Source organism: Echinops telfairi, unplaced genomic scaffold (genome assembly GCF_000313985.2).
Source record: "Echinops telfairi isolate 266 unplaced genomic scaffold, ASM31398v2 ScPeMD7_7458;HRSCAF=8496, whole genome shotgun sequence".
NCBI classification, from domain to species: Eukaryota; Metazoa; Chordata; class Mammalia; order Afrosoricida; family Tenrecidae; genus Echinops; species Echinops telfairi.
Genome location: NW_022111358.1, coordinates 10,821,948 through 10,836,720, shown reverse-complemented (window position 1 = coordinate 10,836,720; position 14,773 = coordinate 10,821,948). Strand labels below are relative to the sequence as shown.

General features: G+C 52.7%; 1 protein-coding gene across 1 annotated transcript in view; it reads left to right on the top strand.

Moving 5' to 3' along the window:
• Positions 1–8,356: 8,356 nt before the first annotated feature.
• MMP28 (matrix metallopeptidase 28) overlaps positions 8,357–14,773 on the top strand; it is a 12,568-nt gene continuing 6,151 nt past the window's right edge. The window contains exons 1-3 of the mRNA XM_013005753.2: positions 8,357–8,401; positions 9,427–9,512; positions 9,707–9,894. Of these exons, the coding sequence (XP_012861207.1) occupies positions 8,357–8,401; positions 9,427–9,512; positions 9,707–9,894 (319 nt within the window). The remainder of the gene's footprint in view (positions 8,402–9,426; positions 9,513–9,706; positions 9,895–14,773) is intronic.

Sequence of the window (14,773 nt, the reverse complement as noted above, 5' to 3'; positions counted from 1 at the left end):
GACAACTCCAATCTTCTCGGCATTTATCGCCATGTTATCCATTGATTCAATTGTGAGCATTTTTGCTTTCTTTACATTCAGTTGCAATCCATACTGAAGGCTGCAGTCTTTTCTTTTCATCAGCCCGTGTTCAAGTCCTCTTGGCTTTCTGCACGCACGGTGGTTTCATTTCTGTATCTTGGGTTGTTAATAAGCCTTTCTCCAAGCCTGACGACACAGGCTTCTTCAAATAGCCCAACGTCTAAGATTCTTTGCTTAGCTTTCAAATTGAGTAAGGACACCGAAAGGTAGCCACCTGGACACATACCTCCCCTGATTTTAAACCACATGGTACTCCCTTGTTCTGTTGGTCCATGTACAGGTTCCACGTGAGCACAGTGAAGTGTTCTGGAATTCCCATTCTTCCCAGTGTTGATGGGAAAGTTGGCGAGAGCTGGGTGATCGAAGCGCGGATATAGCAGGGAAGGACTGCTAGAGAGCAGAGCACATCCCCAATCCCAGCCTGGGCTAAGGTATTATTCTGTGCTCTGAATTTAACCCCACAACTCTAGTGAGGACAGAACAGGTATATAAAGACAAGTGTATACAGTTTGGTTATTTGGCCTTAGAAAAACCACAGGAGGGAGTCTGGATGGAGACTGGTCAGCTAATATTTTCTATCTTCCTTAGAGACGAAAAATCAAAGAAGGTGCAGGGATTACAGCAACAGGTTATCTAAGGTACATTCAGACTCATTCACTGCCACCAAGTCCATGGCCGACTCACAGTGACCCTAGAGGGCAGGGTAGAACTGCCCTTGAGAGTTTCCCAGACTGTAACTGTTTACGGGAGTAGAAAGCCCAGTCTCTCCCTTAGAGCCGCTGGTGGTTTCAAATGGCTGATCTTGCAGTTAGCAAGCAGCCCAATGCCTAACCACGATGCCCCCAGGGCTCAGCTTTGTAAATCCAAGAATAAGAAGAGAAGAGAAAAGGAGTCAGACAGAAGGAAAGGGGATGCCTTTGCCCCAAATAAGGAAACAGGGCTGAGCTGGCCCTGCTCTCCTGAGGCTTCTGGAGCCCCCAGAGTGAAGCAGAGCATCTTGGAAGCAGGTGTTTGTCATGGTGAAGGGACCTTCTTTAAACGTCGAATGCCTGTGGTTTCTCAGGCGACCTGTTTGGAGTGTGGTGGGAGCTGTGGGCCCAGCCCCTCTTTGAAGCCTGGAGTCTACAGCTTGATCAACTTCCTCCCCCCTCTTTGCTCTGCCCTTGGCCCGTCTTACAGACAAGACAAGGGGAATCCAGCAGGAAACACCTACCTTGTTGGCTCTCCCTGAATCAAGGGTCATCTCCCTGGTGAAGAGAGCGGGCGTGGCCCTGCGGCTTCGGCTTCAGGGTCAGAACCTCTGAGCCCTGTTTGAGGGTGAAAGGACACCCTGGGAGGGTGTCCGAAGAACCTGGCCCAAGGGTTGGCTCTGCCAGTCATTGGGAACGTGTGGCCAGACCCGGCGGCTCCTTGAGTGTGCCAGGCTGGGGCACACGGTTTACACGCCACTACCCCTCCAAAGGCTGGCCACGTGACCCTCCCCAGCAGCACCACTGAAGAAAGCCCTGAGATCTGCTTCAGTGGAGTCCAGGTCTACTCTGTCACACCAGCGTTGCCGGGGACTGGGGCTGATGGTTTTTGGTTGCACCGCCGAGTTTAATGCCCTCATCTTTAAGACGGAGCAACAGGAATCACAGCACGTGAAGGCGCCGTGCCTTCAACGTCTCTACGCCGGTCAAGGGCTCGCTGTTGCTTCCAGTGAGCAGAGAAACATGTTTTCTTTCCAAAACAGGCCAAGACAGGCCGGCATCGGTTGCGTTCCTGGCATCTTGACTTGCTAATCGTGCGAGAGATGCACTTGGGTGATAAGCACAGCCCCCGAGAAGGTGACATCATCGGGGAACATAATCTGACCTGGAAGACGCCATGGGCGAAGCAGCCAGGTTGCTGCATCGGCTGGCCATTCTGCTTGTTTCTCCAACCCTTGGTTTCAGTTGTGCCGCTGCCCCTCCTTGATGTCCCCCCTCCCATCACTCTGTGGTCACAAGCTGGGACACAGCCCCTCCTAAACTCACCGACCGAAGGTCCCTTCACCAAGAAGACGCTGTCGCTATAGAGGAGAAAAGAACCTTTTTACTGGGACCCCAATCCAAGCTGTCCCAAAGACCTCTTCCTACTGGCTCTTTATAAGGTAAAGCAGCACTCTTCTCCTCCCCCCCACCCCCCACCCCCCGTCTTAGACTTTGGGGTGCGCACAGGCAGCCTGTGTTGGCCATAGTCCCTGTAGTCTAGTGGTTCTCAATCTGTGGGTCACGACCCCTTTGGGGGTCAACCCTTTCACAGGGGTCGCCTGATTCATAACAGCAAAATGACAGTGATGAAGTAGCAACAAAAATAAGTTTATGGTTGGGGGGGTCAGCACCACATGAGGGACTGTATGAAAGGGTCACGGCATGAGGAAGGTTGAGAACCACTGCGTAGTCAGTCAGTTACAGTAGAAAGGCTATAGTAACAAACCCAGCCGGAATCTTTCTTCGGGCTCTAATCCAAGCCCTCCCATTAGAGAAGGCACAGGCCCCAGAGCTGGCAAGAGCAGGGCATCAGGACTACCGCCCAAGACTTGGGGTTCCATGCTCTTCCCCCACCAGCCCAGCGACAAGGACCTCCAGCCGCAGGCCCGGGGTTCACGTGCTTACACCCAGGGCTATGCTCACCCTGCATTTCCCCTTCCCACGGGCGCAAAATGGGCTGGGCGCTACACACCCTCTCACGACAAGTCAGGACAGACGCAGGTCAAGAACCCGGCTTTCTGGGCCCCCAGGAAGAAATGATGTTCATTTTGCCAGAGGCCACAGCCACTCCCAATTGCTTTCCAGAGGCGACTCCCCAGGAAAGTGGCCCCAGCCGTGACCAAGTGGGAGAGGTACATTGACACCAGGTTTTATGCCAGAGCCTGGTGAATCAGCACAGGGGCATAGTCCTCCAGCTCCCTGCCCCCAGGAGAGCGGAACATCAGGGCAGGGAGAGGCCTGGGCGGTGTCTCCATGAAGATGCAGGCGGAGTTCACAGGGGCTCACACGGGGCAGGAAAACGGAGGCAAGAGGGGAGCAAGACGAGCCCAAGGGGGTTAGTGTTTGAGCTGGATGAAAACTGGGGCTCCACCTTAAAGTTGTAGCCTTTTCCTGGGACCCCTGGCTGCACCCTCAGTAGCACACACCCACTCTTTCTCCATGCACACAGGCGTTTCTCTCACCTTGGCAGGGGGAAAAGGAAGCGTGGCAAGGGGCTCACAGATGAGGGTTAGGAACAGCTCCTAGAGCAGAAGGTGCCTCATCCTTCCCTTACTACCCCTCCTCACACAGCCCCCACCCCACCACCCCGGGGGCTCACCTTACAGCACTCCGCACTCACTGTATTAAGGAGCCCGTATGGAGTACTGGTCATGCATTGGGCTGCTAACCATAAGGTCGGCAGTTCAAAACGCTCTTCTGGAGAAAGACGGGCTTTCTTACTCAGAAAGCGTTATAGTCTTGGGAGCTCACAGGGTCCATTTTACCCTGTCCTACAGGGTCGCTATGAAGGGGCACCCACTTGAAGGCCGTGAGTGGTGCAGGGCTCAAATGTGACCATAACCGAGCACAGCACAGGGCCGATCTGTGTTTCCGTCTGCTGCACAGGGGTGGCTGTGAGTTGGCGACCGATTCGATGGCACTTAACAGTGTGGCCGTAGCTAGAGCTCCCTGCTGCTGACCAAGACGTCGAGAGTCAGAATGGACCATCTGCAGGAGAGACGCAGCCATGTCCTGGAAACCGTTCAGGGCAGTTGAACTCTGTCCTGCGGGATTGTGGTGAATTAGAATAGACTTGACCCCAGTGGGTTTGGTGTGCCTTGCTTTTCCTATAAGTAATTAAGAGTTTGAAAATACATGCATCGTAAACACAAAAGAAGCATCAAGGAGCCCTTCAGGACTGGGATGTCCCGGATTAGAACCACTTCAGTGCATTTGTGGAAATACCAAGTGTGAAATTCTTAAGATTTCTTTTTCTCATTCTTTTGGTTCCTCTGCTTGGCTGGTGTCCTGAGCTTCTGGAAAATTCACTCCTGCCTTGCCACCCACAGGGTCGCAGAGAAAAGTCAGGAGGCCTTAGGGTCCTCTCTCTAATGGGTCCCTGACCAAGGCCTCCCCCTCAGCCCTGCCCTCCACCCCACCTTGCCTGCCAGGCACTGTAGCCCAGCCAGGAAACAGGAGACGCCTGTCAATTTCCTCTCTGGCTGTGCCCTAGGTTTCTGCATTGTAGAACTGGAGCCAACTCCCTGATAAGGGATGGGTGGGTCTGAGGGGAGAGGCCGAGGGAGCGCCAGCCGTCCTTGCCTATGACCCAGTCTAGAGGAAGGTTACTCAATAGGCAAGATAAACATGTGCTTCGGGCATCAACCAAACGGGACCACCAGTTGTCAGAAGCAACGACCCAGGAGAAGCCAGCCAGACGGGACACAAGGAAAAGCCAGCCATGCCGGTGGAGCTGCCTGCTCCAGTACATAAGAATGCCCTGGCTGGAAAGAAGTTTGGGCAGGGTCACAAGGGCACCGCCTAGGAGGTGGTTTATGCTATGAGGCCCCTAAACTTCAACCCCTTTGTTGACATCTGACTTTCCCTACAGTCCCCTCCCATAACGTTGGAACTGCTTATGTCAGCCAGTCTCTGGGGGAGTATTCTCACTTTCTAATAAACAAGAGGTGAGGGGGGCAAGCTTACTCCTGCTCCATCCACCCAATACTGCCAGTTTTACAACTGATCACTAATATGATAGTCTCATGTAAAAGGAAGTTATGTCACAGATAGTTATGTCACGGATACCCATGCAAGGGGGCTTCAACACATTTGTGGAAAGATTCCATTATTTCTCAGTTCCATTTTTCCATGTGACTTTCTGTCAATACTGACTCATGGCGAGAACCTAGAGGGCAGGTTAGAACTGCCCCAGTGGGTTTCTGGGACTCTTTACCAGAGCAGAAAGCCTCATCTCCTCAGGGAGCCACTGGTGGTTTTGAACCCATAACCTTATGGCTCTCAGCCACCAGGGAAGCCCCCTCATATATACAAAGATAAGTAAAACATATATATGGCTACTAGGTCTCCAATTCATGCATGCGTGGTTTATTCCAAATAAAACATATTCAAACATGTCTCTGCCATCAGGGGATAGCTACAGATAGGTTCTTTAGGTAACACACTTGTCTTAGTCTCCTTAGGGTGCCTTTAAAGGGGAAAAAAGGTCCAGTCATAACTGGCTTCCAAGGAGATCTGTTGGGCCCGTTCGGATCAAGGTAGCAAGGTCAGCTCAGAAGGTTATGGAGACTGGTAGTTGGGCTTCCAAAGGGATACTTTGGGTAGATTTTCTCAAAGGACACAGAGTGATCACAGAGGCAGACGTTTTCAGAAAATTCAATGCTGAAAGAAGGCCGAGAAAGAGGTGCTGAGGAATTATTTCTCCATCGTGGCCACGCTCATTCTTTGAGGGTCCCTCGTTCCTCACTCACTGCCATTAAGTCCAGTCCGACTCACAGTGACCCCAGGCGACAGGGTAGAACTGCCCTTGTGAGTTTCCAGGAGTCTAGCCCTTTACGGAAGCAGAAAGCCTCGTCTTTCTCCCAGGGATCGACTGGTGGTTTCAAACTGCCGATATTGTGATGAGCAGCCCACCTCCCCTGTCTGAGGACAGCCAAGGCTGTTCTACAAGAATTTTTTGAGAAGTCTTACCCCACCCACCCTACATCCCCTTCTGATCTTGACCCTTCAGATTGGTTTTTGTTCCCCAAACTCAAAGAACACCCCCTGAGGATAACGGGATTCATGTAGTGTGAACCGAAGTGCTCAGAATTCTTTGGGGAAGGGTTTGAGAGAAGGAAACAGTGCTTCCAGAAGCGTAGAGACCTTGAGAGGGGATAGGCCAAGGAACAATAACTTCATATTTTTGTTTAATAAAGGTTTCTGCTATTTTTGTAGCAATCGGGTTTGACTCACCCTTACGCGTGTGTGCATGTATGTGTGTCTGTAACACATATCCAAGTGAAATGCATGAGCAAGCAACTGAGGTGCACTGCAGATGACCTGGTTCGATCTCTTGCTTGCCTTAACCCAGCCCTGCCTAAATCACTCATCAAGCAAAGCTGCTTCTGAAGCAAGGTTCACTCCCTGGCTTCCTCCTGAAAGCCGCTCTGTCCGTTGTTGCCAAGGAGAAGGGAAGAAGCAAAGATGAGAAGCTGGCACCTGGCTAGGACCAGGCAAGTCTGAGAACTAAGAACAGAGGTGTAACTGCCTGGTTGAAGCAGTTCCCCTAGTACTGGTGGGACATCGTCCGAAAGTCTGTGTTCATTCTCCAGGATAGAGCTACCAGGTGGACTGTTTACGGAGACACCACAAGCCAGTCACTATGCCACATGTACAAAACCAAACGAAGCCATTGCCCTGAAGTTGATCCTGCTTCATGGCAACCTGTGTGTTAACAGAGTAGACAGAGCTGCCCTCATAGGGCTTTCGGGGCTGTCATTTTTACAGTGGCTACAACAACGGGTTCGAACATAGAAATGATTGCAACCCGTGTACTTCATAAAGCTTTCCAGGTCACCAAACCTTTCTTCCTCGTGCTTCTGCGTAGGTTGGCATCACCAGCCTTTCGGCTATTAATTGCGTGCTTTCATCACTTGCAATATCCAGAGATTCCAATTGTGGTAGATATATAATCGTTTGTCAATTTGAGGATTAAAAGTGTAGGGGTGGAGTCTAGCCTGTCAATCAGATCATAGCCAGTGAAACTTCTGTGTGGGCATAGCCTTCCCCTAAGGATTCTGGGAATTCGGGTAGTTCCTCCTGGGAGACGGGGGGCTCTGAACACACCCTGGGAGACATAGCCGCTGATAAGACACACAGACCCGCCCTGATGCAGCCCTGGGTCTGGAGAAGCCGTGCAGAGACCCCTGCCAGTGCTGAGATGTTTCCAATGACACTGGATCCAAAGACTTTCTACCCACTGGCCTGTGATCTTCTACATTCGGCGTCATTGCATGTGTTTCATGAGTCTAAAGAGGACTTTATAGATTGGTAGCAGACATACGGGCTAATATCAGACTTATGGACTTGATCTGGACTGGGCTGGGGTGTTTCTCAATGTTCAATTGCTCTTGCATATAAATCTCTTGCTTATTTTACACATATGTGTGTCCATGGATTTGATTCTCTACCCAGACTCACACACCAATTAAGTCCCTAAAACCTTTCAATTCAGTATGCATCCCCAAAGAGTTATACATTTGCAAAGTAAAGAAGAAAACAATAGTCCTGAATTACTAATAAATGAATGCCGAACTACCTATTAAAAATGGATTCGGAAAGTCTTCTGTTGTCCAGAATGGAAAGTCGTTATCGAGATGAGGATGGGGCAGTCATGAAAACAATGTCAGTCAAATCCGGGAAGAGGAACCTGGAGGCTTGCAACGGTTAGAGGCTTGACCGTCCTCGCTCCAAGGAACCGAGATTCTTAGCTGAGACCTAAAGAATGAGAAACAGCTAGCCGTGGAAAGAGACGGCAGAGGGTGTGTGGGTTTCTGAAACTAACTCTTTATGGGAGCAGAAAGCCCCGTCTCTGTCCCATTCCAGGCAGAGGGAATGGCAAATGCAAATTAGCTAGGAATAGCATTGGCATATTTAAGAAGGCTGGAATGCGGTCAATGCAAAGAAGCTGGGCATGAGATGGAGTCAGAGAGAGAGAGAGAGAGAGAGAGAGAGAATTAGCCAGCTTCCAGGCTTGCTGCTGGACTAATGCGGAGACTGAAGGAAAGGGGGACTCTTTTCCTTTGAGTTTTTGGTTTGGAACCCATTCTTGTTGGGCCAACTCACGGCAGCCCCCCCAGTCAGAAGAGCTGTGCTCCGCAGAGTTTTCAGGGGCTGTTTTTCCTAAACTGATCACCAGCCGGCCGTTATTCCAAGAGGCCTCTAGGTGGACTTAAGCCCCAGCCTTTCCCTTGGCAGCTATGCTCATTAACCCTTTGGCAGGACGTAGCCGAAGGGAGAAAGTGATGGGCCTGGGGGTGGGTGTAGGGGAGTGCGGACAGGTCACGGTGGGACAAACTGTGCTCAGTCTAAGGCTCAGAGGAGAGGAGAGGAGAGGCCGCTTGAAGGCACGGACCTGGATGAGCTCCTCTGAGAAACCACTGAAATTAGAGACCAGTCCTCAGCCCAGCTGCTTGTTCCTCCTTCCGAGCCGGCACACACCTGGAAACTGCTCTCCCAGTAACCAAGTTGTTGGAGGTCAGTGGAGAGAACTGTGTGCCCCGATGGCCTCACCTAACACCAGTCCCCGCTACAAGAAGATGATGCCCGTGGGTCCCAGATGGCCCCTCTCAATGATAAAGCTTCACACATGTCCACTCACTGAAGAAGTATTTCTAAACTAAGTAAACTGGCAACTTTCACCCATTCATTCATGTAATGTACCAGGCACTCTGTCAAGTGCTGTGATCAACAATAAAAAAGGAAAACCAAATCCACTGTCAACTCGTAGTCAGTCTCTCTCCTGAGGAGCAGTTAGTGGTTTAGAACTGCTGACCCCCCCTTGCAGAGGGGTCTCGGGGAGGAGATGAGCCAGTCAGGGTGCGATGTAACAAAGACGAGAAATACAACTTTCCTCTAATTCCTAAATGTTTCCTCCCCACTCCCACTACCATGACTCGAATTCGACCTTGCAAGTCTGGCTAGACCAGAGGATGTACACTGGTACAGATAGGAACGGAAAATCCAGGGAATCCAGGGTGGATGAGCCCTACAGGACCAGTGGTGAGAGTGGCGATACCAGGAGAGTGGGGGGGAGAGTGGGTAGGAAAGAGGGAACCGATTACAAGGAACTATATGTGACCTCCTCCCTGGGGGATGGACAGCAGAAAAGTGGATGAAGGGAGACGTTGGACAGGGCAAGATATGACAAAATAATAATTTATAAATTATCAAGGAGCGCTTCCCTGACTGCCTTCTCGGAAGTTTCTCCCTACGTTGTTCTAGAACCTATCACCCGATTTCTTTCCTTCAGAGTGCTGGTAAGTGCCTCTTCTAGCAGGCCTGGCGAAGTCCCACCAATGCCCTGCAATAACGAATGTAGGCATTGCTAGGCCTGCTACAGAGATCAGGGTGTTAAGGTTCAGAAAGGTTGACTGACTCAGAGATCCTCTGGCCTGCAATGGAGTCCAGTCCTTCTGACTTTGACCTTAGGACTCTTTTCTGCTCTGACTCATACACCCCTCTTGGGACAAGAGGTCAGACCAGGCAGGATGTCTGTGGCATTGATCCTAGGGAGCCAGGGGAGGGGGGGCAGTTGCGAGGTGGGAAATGTTGGCTGTCCTCTCTCTCCAAGGCATTCCTGGCGAAGTATGGCTACCTCGGTGAACAGATCCCCAAAGCTCCCGGCTCCACCTCCGCTCAGCTCAGCAATGCCATCAGGTAGGACAGAGGGATGTGGAAGACTTGAAGGTTTGGGGTCAGCTCCTTCCTCCCCATGTGTGCTCAGGGGCCATCCTTCATTGCCCCCTCCCTCTTCATCCCCTGCCTCCTGCTGGCACCACAGAGAGGCTCCCTGCCCTAAGCAGGACCCCCACACTCCCTCCCAGCTGCTTAATCTCAGTTCCTCCTGACAGGGAGTTCCAGTGGGTGTCCCAGCTGCCTGTCAGTGGCGTGCTGGACCGTGCCACCCTGCGCCAGATGATGCAGCCCCGTTGTGGGGTGACGGATGCTGACAGCCATGCAGCCTGGGCCGAGAGGGTCAGTGCCCTGCTTGCTGGACGCTGGGCCAAAAGGAGGCGAAGGAAACGCTTTGTAAAGCAAGGTGGGCACTGTTCAAATCCAGCCAGGCCAGGACTCCTCAACATCCTGAAGTCCCTTGGCCAGAAAGGTTCCACGGGCGTCGTCCATAACGTCCCTTCCCTGGGACATGGGAGGGGCGAACAGCAGATGACTAGGGCCCCTTGGCTCCCCTTTCTACCCTGAGGAGCATGGCTGTGGATATCAAACCAGTTTGCCTTGGAGGATTCCAGCCCCTGGGTGTCAGAGTCAAATGAACTGTGCGCCGAGGGCTTTCCATGGCTGATTTTTAGTTTCTGAAGTAGATCACCAGGCCTTTCTTCTGACGTGCCTCTGGGTGGACTTGAACCATCAACCTTCCGGTGACCAGAGTGTCAACTGTTCATATCACCAGGGGCTCGTCTGTAAACACAGGCAAGGAAATGAGAACCATACTGCTCTTGACGAATTTTCATTGTGCTAGTACTCTTCTGAGCAAACCCCTTCAACCCTACTAAATTCCTTGATCAGTTTCCTACGTGGGGGCAACGAAACTGTTGCTATTCTCCCCGTGTACATTTGTTTTCATCAAAATCCATCCTTCTTCATAAAAACGAACTCAACACAGTGCAGTCCATCCATCAGTTTGCGTTGGCCCATCGCACAGGTTTTAACAGCTTCACTGGGAAGGAATTCACATGCTGTACAACCCACCCAGTGGAGAGTGTACAAGCCAGTAACCATCTAATAACCATCTAGTGCAGTGGTTCTCAACCTTCCTCATGCCGTGACCCTTTCAGACAGTTCCTTCCTCGTGTGGTGGTGACCCCCCAACCAAAACATTATTTTCGTTGCTACTTCATCACTGTCATTTTGCTACTGTGATGAATTGGGTGACCCTTGTGAGAGGGTCCTTTGACCCCCCAAAGGGGTTGCGACCCACAGATTGAGAACCGCTGATCTAGCAGCTGCTCAGAATGGGGCAACTGTCCCCACAGTCTAATTCCAGGATCTTTTGATCATCCACCCCCCACAGAACCTCATGCCCATTGGCAGTCACCCACTGCCCATCCCTCGCTGTCCTCAGCCTCTGCCGCTCCTAACCTACTTTCTGTATCGATAGATTTGCTTAGTCTCGGGTTTTCATCAGAGCACTGTCGCACATTTTACACATCACAGCTTCTACCGCGGTGAATTCCCTGGCGTAGCTTTTCTTACTTTGATTTTAACCAAGCCCAGCCTTCCGGGGCCCAGGGTTTGGGACCTAAGATCATCAGTGAAAACTGATCCTTCTGTCGGTTTTTCATCCATGACAAGATTTTCTGTGTGTAATTTTAGCATCTTGATTGTTTTCACCCAGCCTAATTTTCTCGAATCCGGGTTGGCCGTTTTACAGATTTCTCACCACACCATTAGCGTCTGTAGGTAGTTTCCCTGTGAGCACTCCGGCCCCTGTCCGTATGCATTCTCACTGACCACTTTGACGGAGGAGGACCCAGGCGGAGAGTGAGGATGCTGGTGTCCAGGTTGGCCAGTCCAGTTCTGCTGGTTCGGCCTGTGCAGCCTCTCTGGGGACCCCTGCTGACTCCATGCTGCTAAAGCAGTCAGCCCTGGGGGCTGGCGTCTGAGGACACGATGACCTTGGGGTCCACGTGTTCTACCTCTCTGTGTTTCCAGCACCAGCGAGAGGGACTAGGTGGAAGGAAGACAAGTTATGAGCGCAGGAAGCTGTGGTAGCACCCAAAGGATGGCGTCCCGGGAGCCCGGGACCTCTGGGTTCAAAGGTCAGCTGTGTGACCTAGAACAGGTCACTTTGGTCCTGGAGCCCTCGTTTCTTTCAGGTGGCAAGGGAGAGACCGGCCAGGGAAGCAGTCTCGGGGGCTGCACTCCCAGACCCCCATTGGCTTCAGACACTCGGAGCAGGGCCTCCCAGGCCCTTAGAAGTCACCTGAGCACCAGGGGTGCTTCTTCGGGTCTAATAGCCATGCGCCTTCTCCGGCCCCACGGGAAGTTCTGAAGTTCCGAGGAAGTCCATTCGGCTCCATCCAATTCAGAGCCTCCCTGTTGGCAGAAATTAGTGCAGGCTGTCTCTGCACTCTGAGCTCTGTCAACCCCCTCGCCTGGTTGACCCCTGACCCGTGGTCCAGAGAGCAGTGGGCAGGTTGACCGGGGAGTTTTCCTTTCACCCCGAGCTGAGGCAGAGGGAGAGTTCTCTAGAGAGGAGCCTGCGCTGGGCAGGCACAGAGCCCTTTGCACATCTTAGGGAAGACAATGTGACCATCACCGTGAACTTTATTGAGCATTTATGATGTGGCAAGCAAGGGCCTACCTGGATTAACGCAAGTCTCCCCAACAACCATCGCAGGGTCATCAACCTGAGGTGACTCCCCCCCTGGAGCTGAGGGAGCCTTGTGGTTGGGAAGATGACATGTGACCTGGCTGTGAAAACCCCAGTCCTGGGTCCCCAAGTCCAACCCACGGCCATCATGTGCATTCTCCCTCTCAGGGACCTTGGAGGACAGCGTCGACCCGCCCCCCAGGGTGTTCAAAGTCATGCTCTTGACGGAGCAGAGAACACCCCAACTTTCTTCTCCACACATGGGTCAGTGCGTGTAACATGACTTCCTAGAGCAGGGAGTTTCTATTGAAGCGCAAATGTCCCAGGTGAGCATCCTCAGATAAAATGCAAGACGCCCGGTGAAATTTGAATTTCCGATGAACCACCCATCATTTAATTTTTTTTGTTTATCCTAAGAAAACCCCATTTCTTTCTGATCTGAGCCCCACATTTAACTGGGTGTGTTTTTATGAGCTCGATCAGGCAGCCTCCTTTGGGGGCTCTTTCCTCTCCCCTTGCAGGACTGATTTCCCATCTCCCCTGCTCCCTGGTGGTGGGGGGCTTGGGATGGGAAGTGGATATTTACTAAGTGCACCCCTCCCCCTGGCTAAACATCTTCACATTTCTATTTCCTTGGATCTCGTTACTGCCTTCCATGAAGTAAGTCTTATCAGCAAAGCGAGGCTCGGCCAGATTCTGAAAGGTGCCGGGTAGCTTATCCAGCGTGGTCCCAGGATTCCCATCTGGCTTTCCACCATATTGGCTGCCTGTGATTGTCAGGAGCGCTCCTCCACGCCCGTCTCCACTTCTTTCTCTCGTCCCTGTTGGACAGGGTCCCTGGGTGGGGCCATCTGGAAGCACCTCGGAAGAAAGGCCTGGTGATCAGCTGCCAAAGGGTCAAGGTTTCAAAAACCCTCCAGCACAGTTCTACTCTCTCACTCTTGGGGCTGTCGTGAGTCAGGAAAGGCCTGCTGGCAACTGGGTCGGTTGGTTTGTTGCCATTCGGACACTGGAAGAAGGAGAGGTGTGGGGCCAGTTATGACGGGGGATGGGGGCGGGGGGTGGGGCGCAGGGGGTGGATTGGGTGGCCATGGAACCTGACAAGGAAGGGAGCTCAGGCTACTCTCTGCCCACTCCCTGTGGGTCCCCTGACACTGCGCTCCTCCCAAAGACAACTAGTCCTTTTCTCTCCGTTCCTAGCTGCCCTGTAGCCTCATCTCAGAACACACACACACACACACACACACACACACACACACACACACACTACCTAGAGTGAGAGAAGTTCTCACCCCCCTCAGGGGCCTCTCTAGCTTCCCCATCTCCCTCCCTTCCCTGACAGAATCAGTCCATCTTCCCTCCCCTGGGGTTGGTCACTGGCTGGGAGGCAGAGGTTGGGTTCCTGCCAGGCCAAACAGGCCCTGGGGCAGCAGCATTGCCTTGAATGGAGTGATGCTCAGGGGTAGAAGAAGGGGTAAGTCCCTCCTCCATTAACACAAAGGGGGTGGGGGCGGGTGGGGTGGAGCCCAGCGCCTCTCCAGGCTAACCCTCCTCTCCTTCCAGCTGGAGAGTTTCAGCTCCAGCCTCCCCCACTTTGACCCCCAGGAATGATGTTCCAGCAGATTTATAAGCCTGGGGTCGGAGCCCATGTGCCTGTTTATCTCTGATAGAGTGGAGAGATCATGCTCTTAAGTGTCAGGAGGTTTGGGCTCAGAGCCTAACTCAGCCACTACTCCTTCTATGACACTGAGCCAAGTCTCAATATCCCCAAATAGAACAGACGGGAAAGAGATGGCCAAACTCCCAAGAAGGCACTCCTCGTGCTGCTACGGGCAAGGACTTCCCCAGGGCAAGGGGCAGGTGGACCGAACCTGCTGCGGGCCTGGGCCCCTCTCTCCGATGGTCACCTGTCCACCTGCTGTCCTTGCTCCAGGGACTCCGGCCAATTTGTATAACTGAGGAACTAAGCCCCTCCTCCCCCACAAAAGGAACGTGAGCCTTGTGTTCTCCCTGGATCCATGGGTCCTGCCTCCAGGCTAGGACGTGGAGTCCCGGTGTCAACACCCTGAATCTGCAGGACTCAGAAGTGGCCCATGAGAAACTCCCAGGGTGTGTGGTGATCTGTCCATGGACCCAAACTCAGATGCCCCGGGGCCAAGTCAGGAGACCAGAGTCATAACTCTCGGGAGTAACCTCAGTTTTAGGGGAAGGGAGAGAGAGAGACACTTCACTGAGCAGAGATGGAAAAATTGCTCTCAGTCAGTGACAAAGCACACCCTTTGTTCTTGTTTTCACCTCAGAGCTCTCTAGGGGCCCTGAGGAAGCAAGGGGGGAGGGCAGAGACAGCCCTGGAATACATGGGCCTTGCGGTCACTGGTCAGCCACCCCGCCTGAGGCATGGGGAAAGGGCAGGGTGAAGCCCTGGAGGTGGCAGTAGGGCGGGAGGGGTAGAGAGGAGGAGGGAGGAGGGTGGGCAGAGGGCAGCCACAGCTGTGGCCCAGAGTCCCCACCTCTCCCCACCGCAGACATAGGAGTCAGGGGCTGGGATTTGCTGCCAACAAAGGGCACAGAATCCTACAGGTTGGGG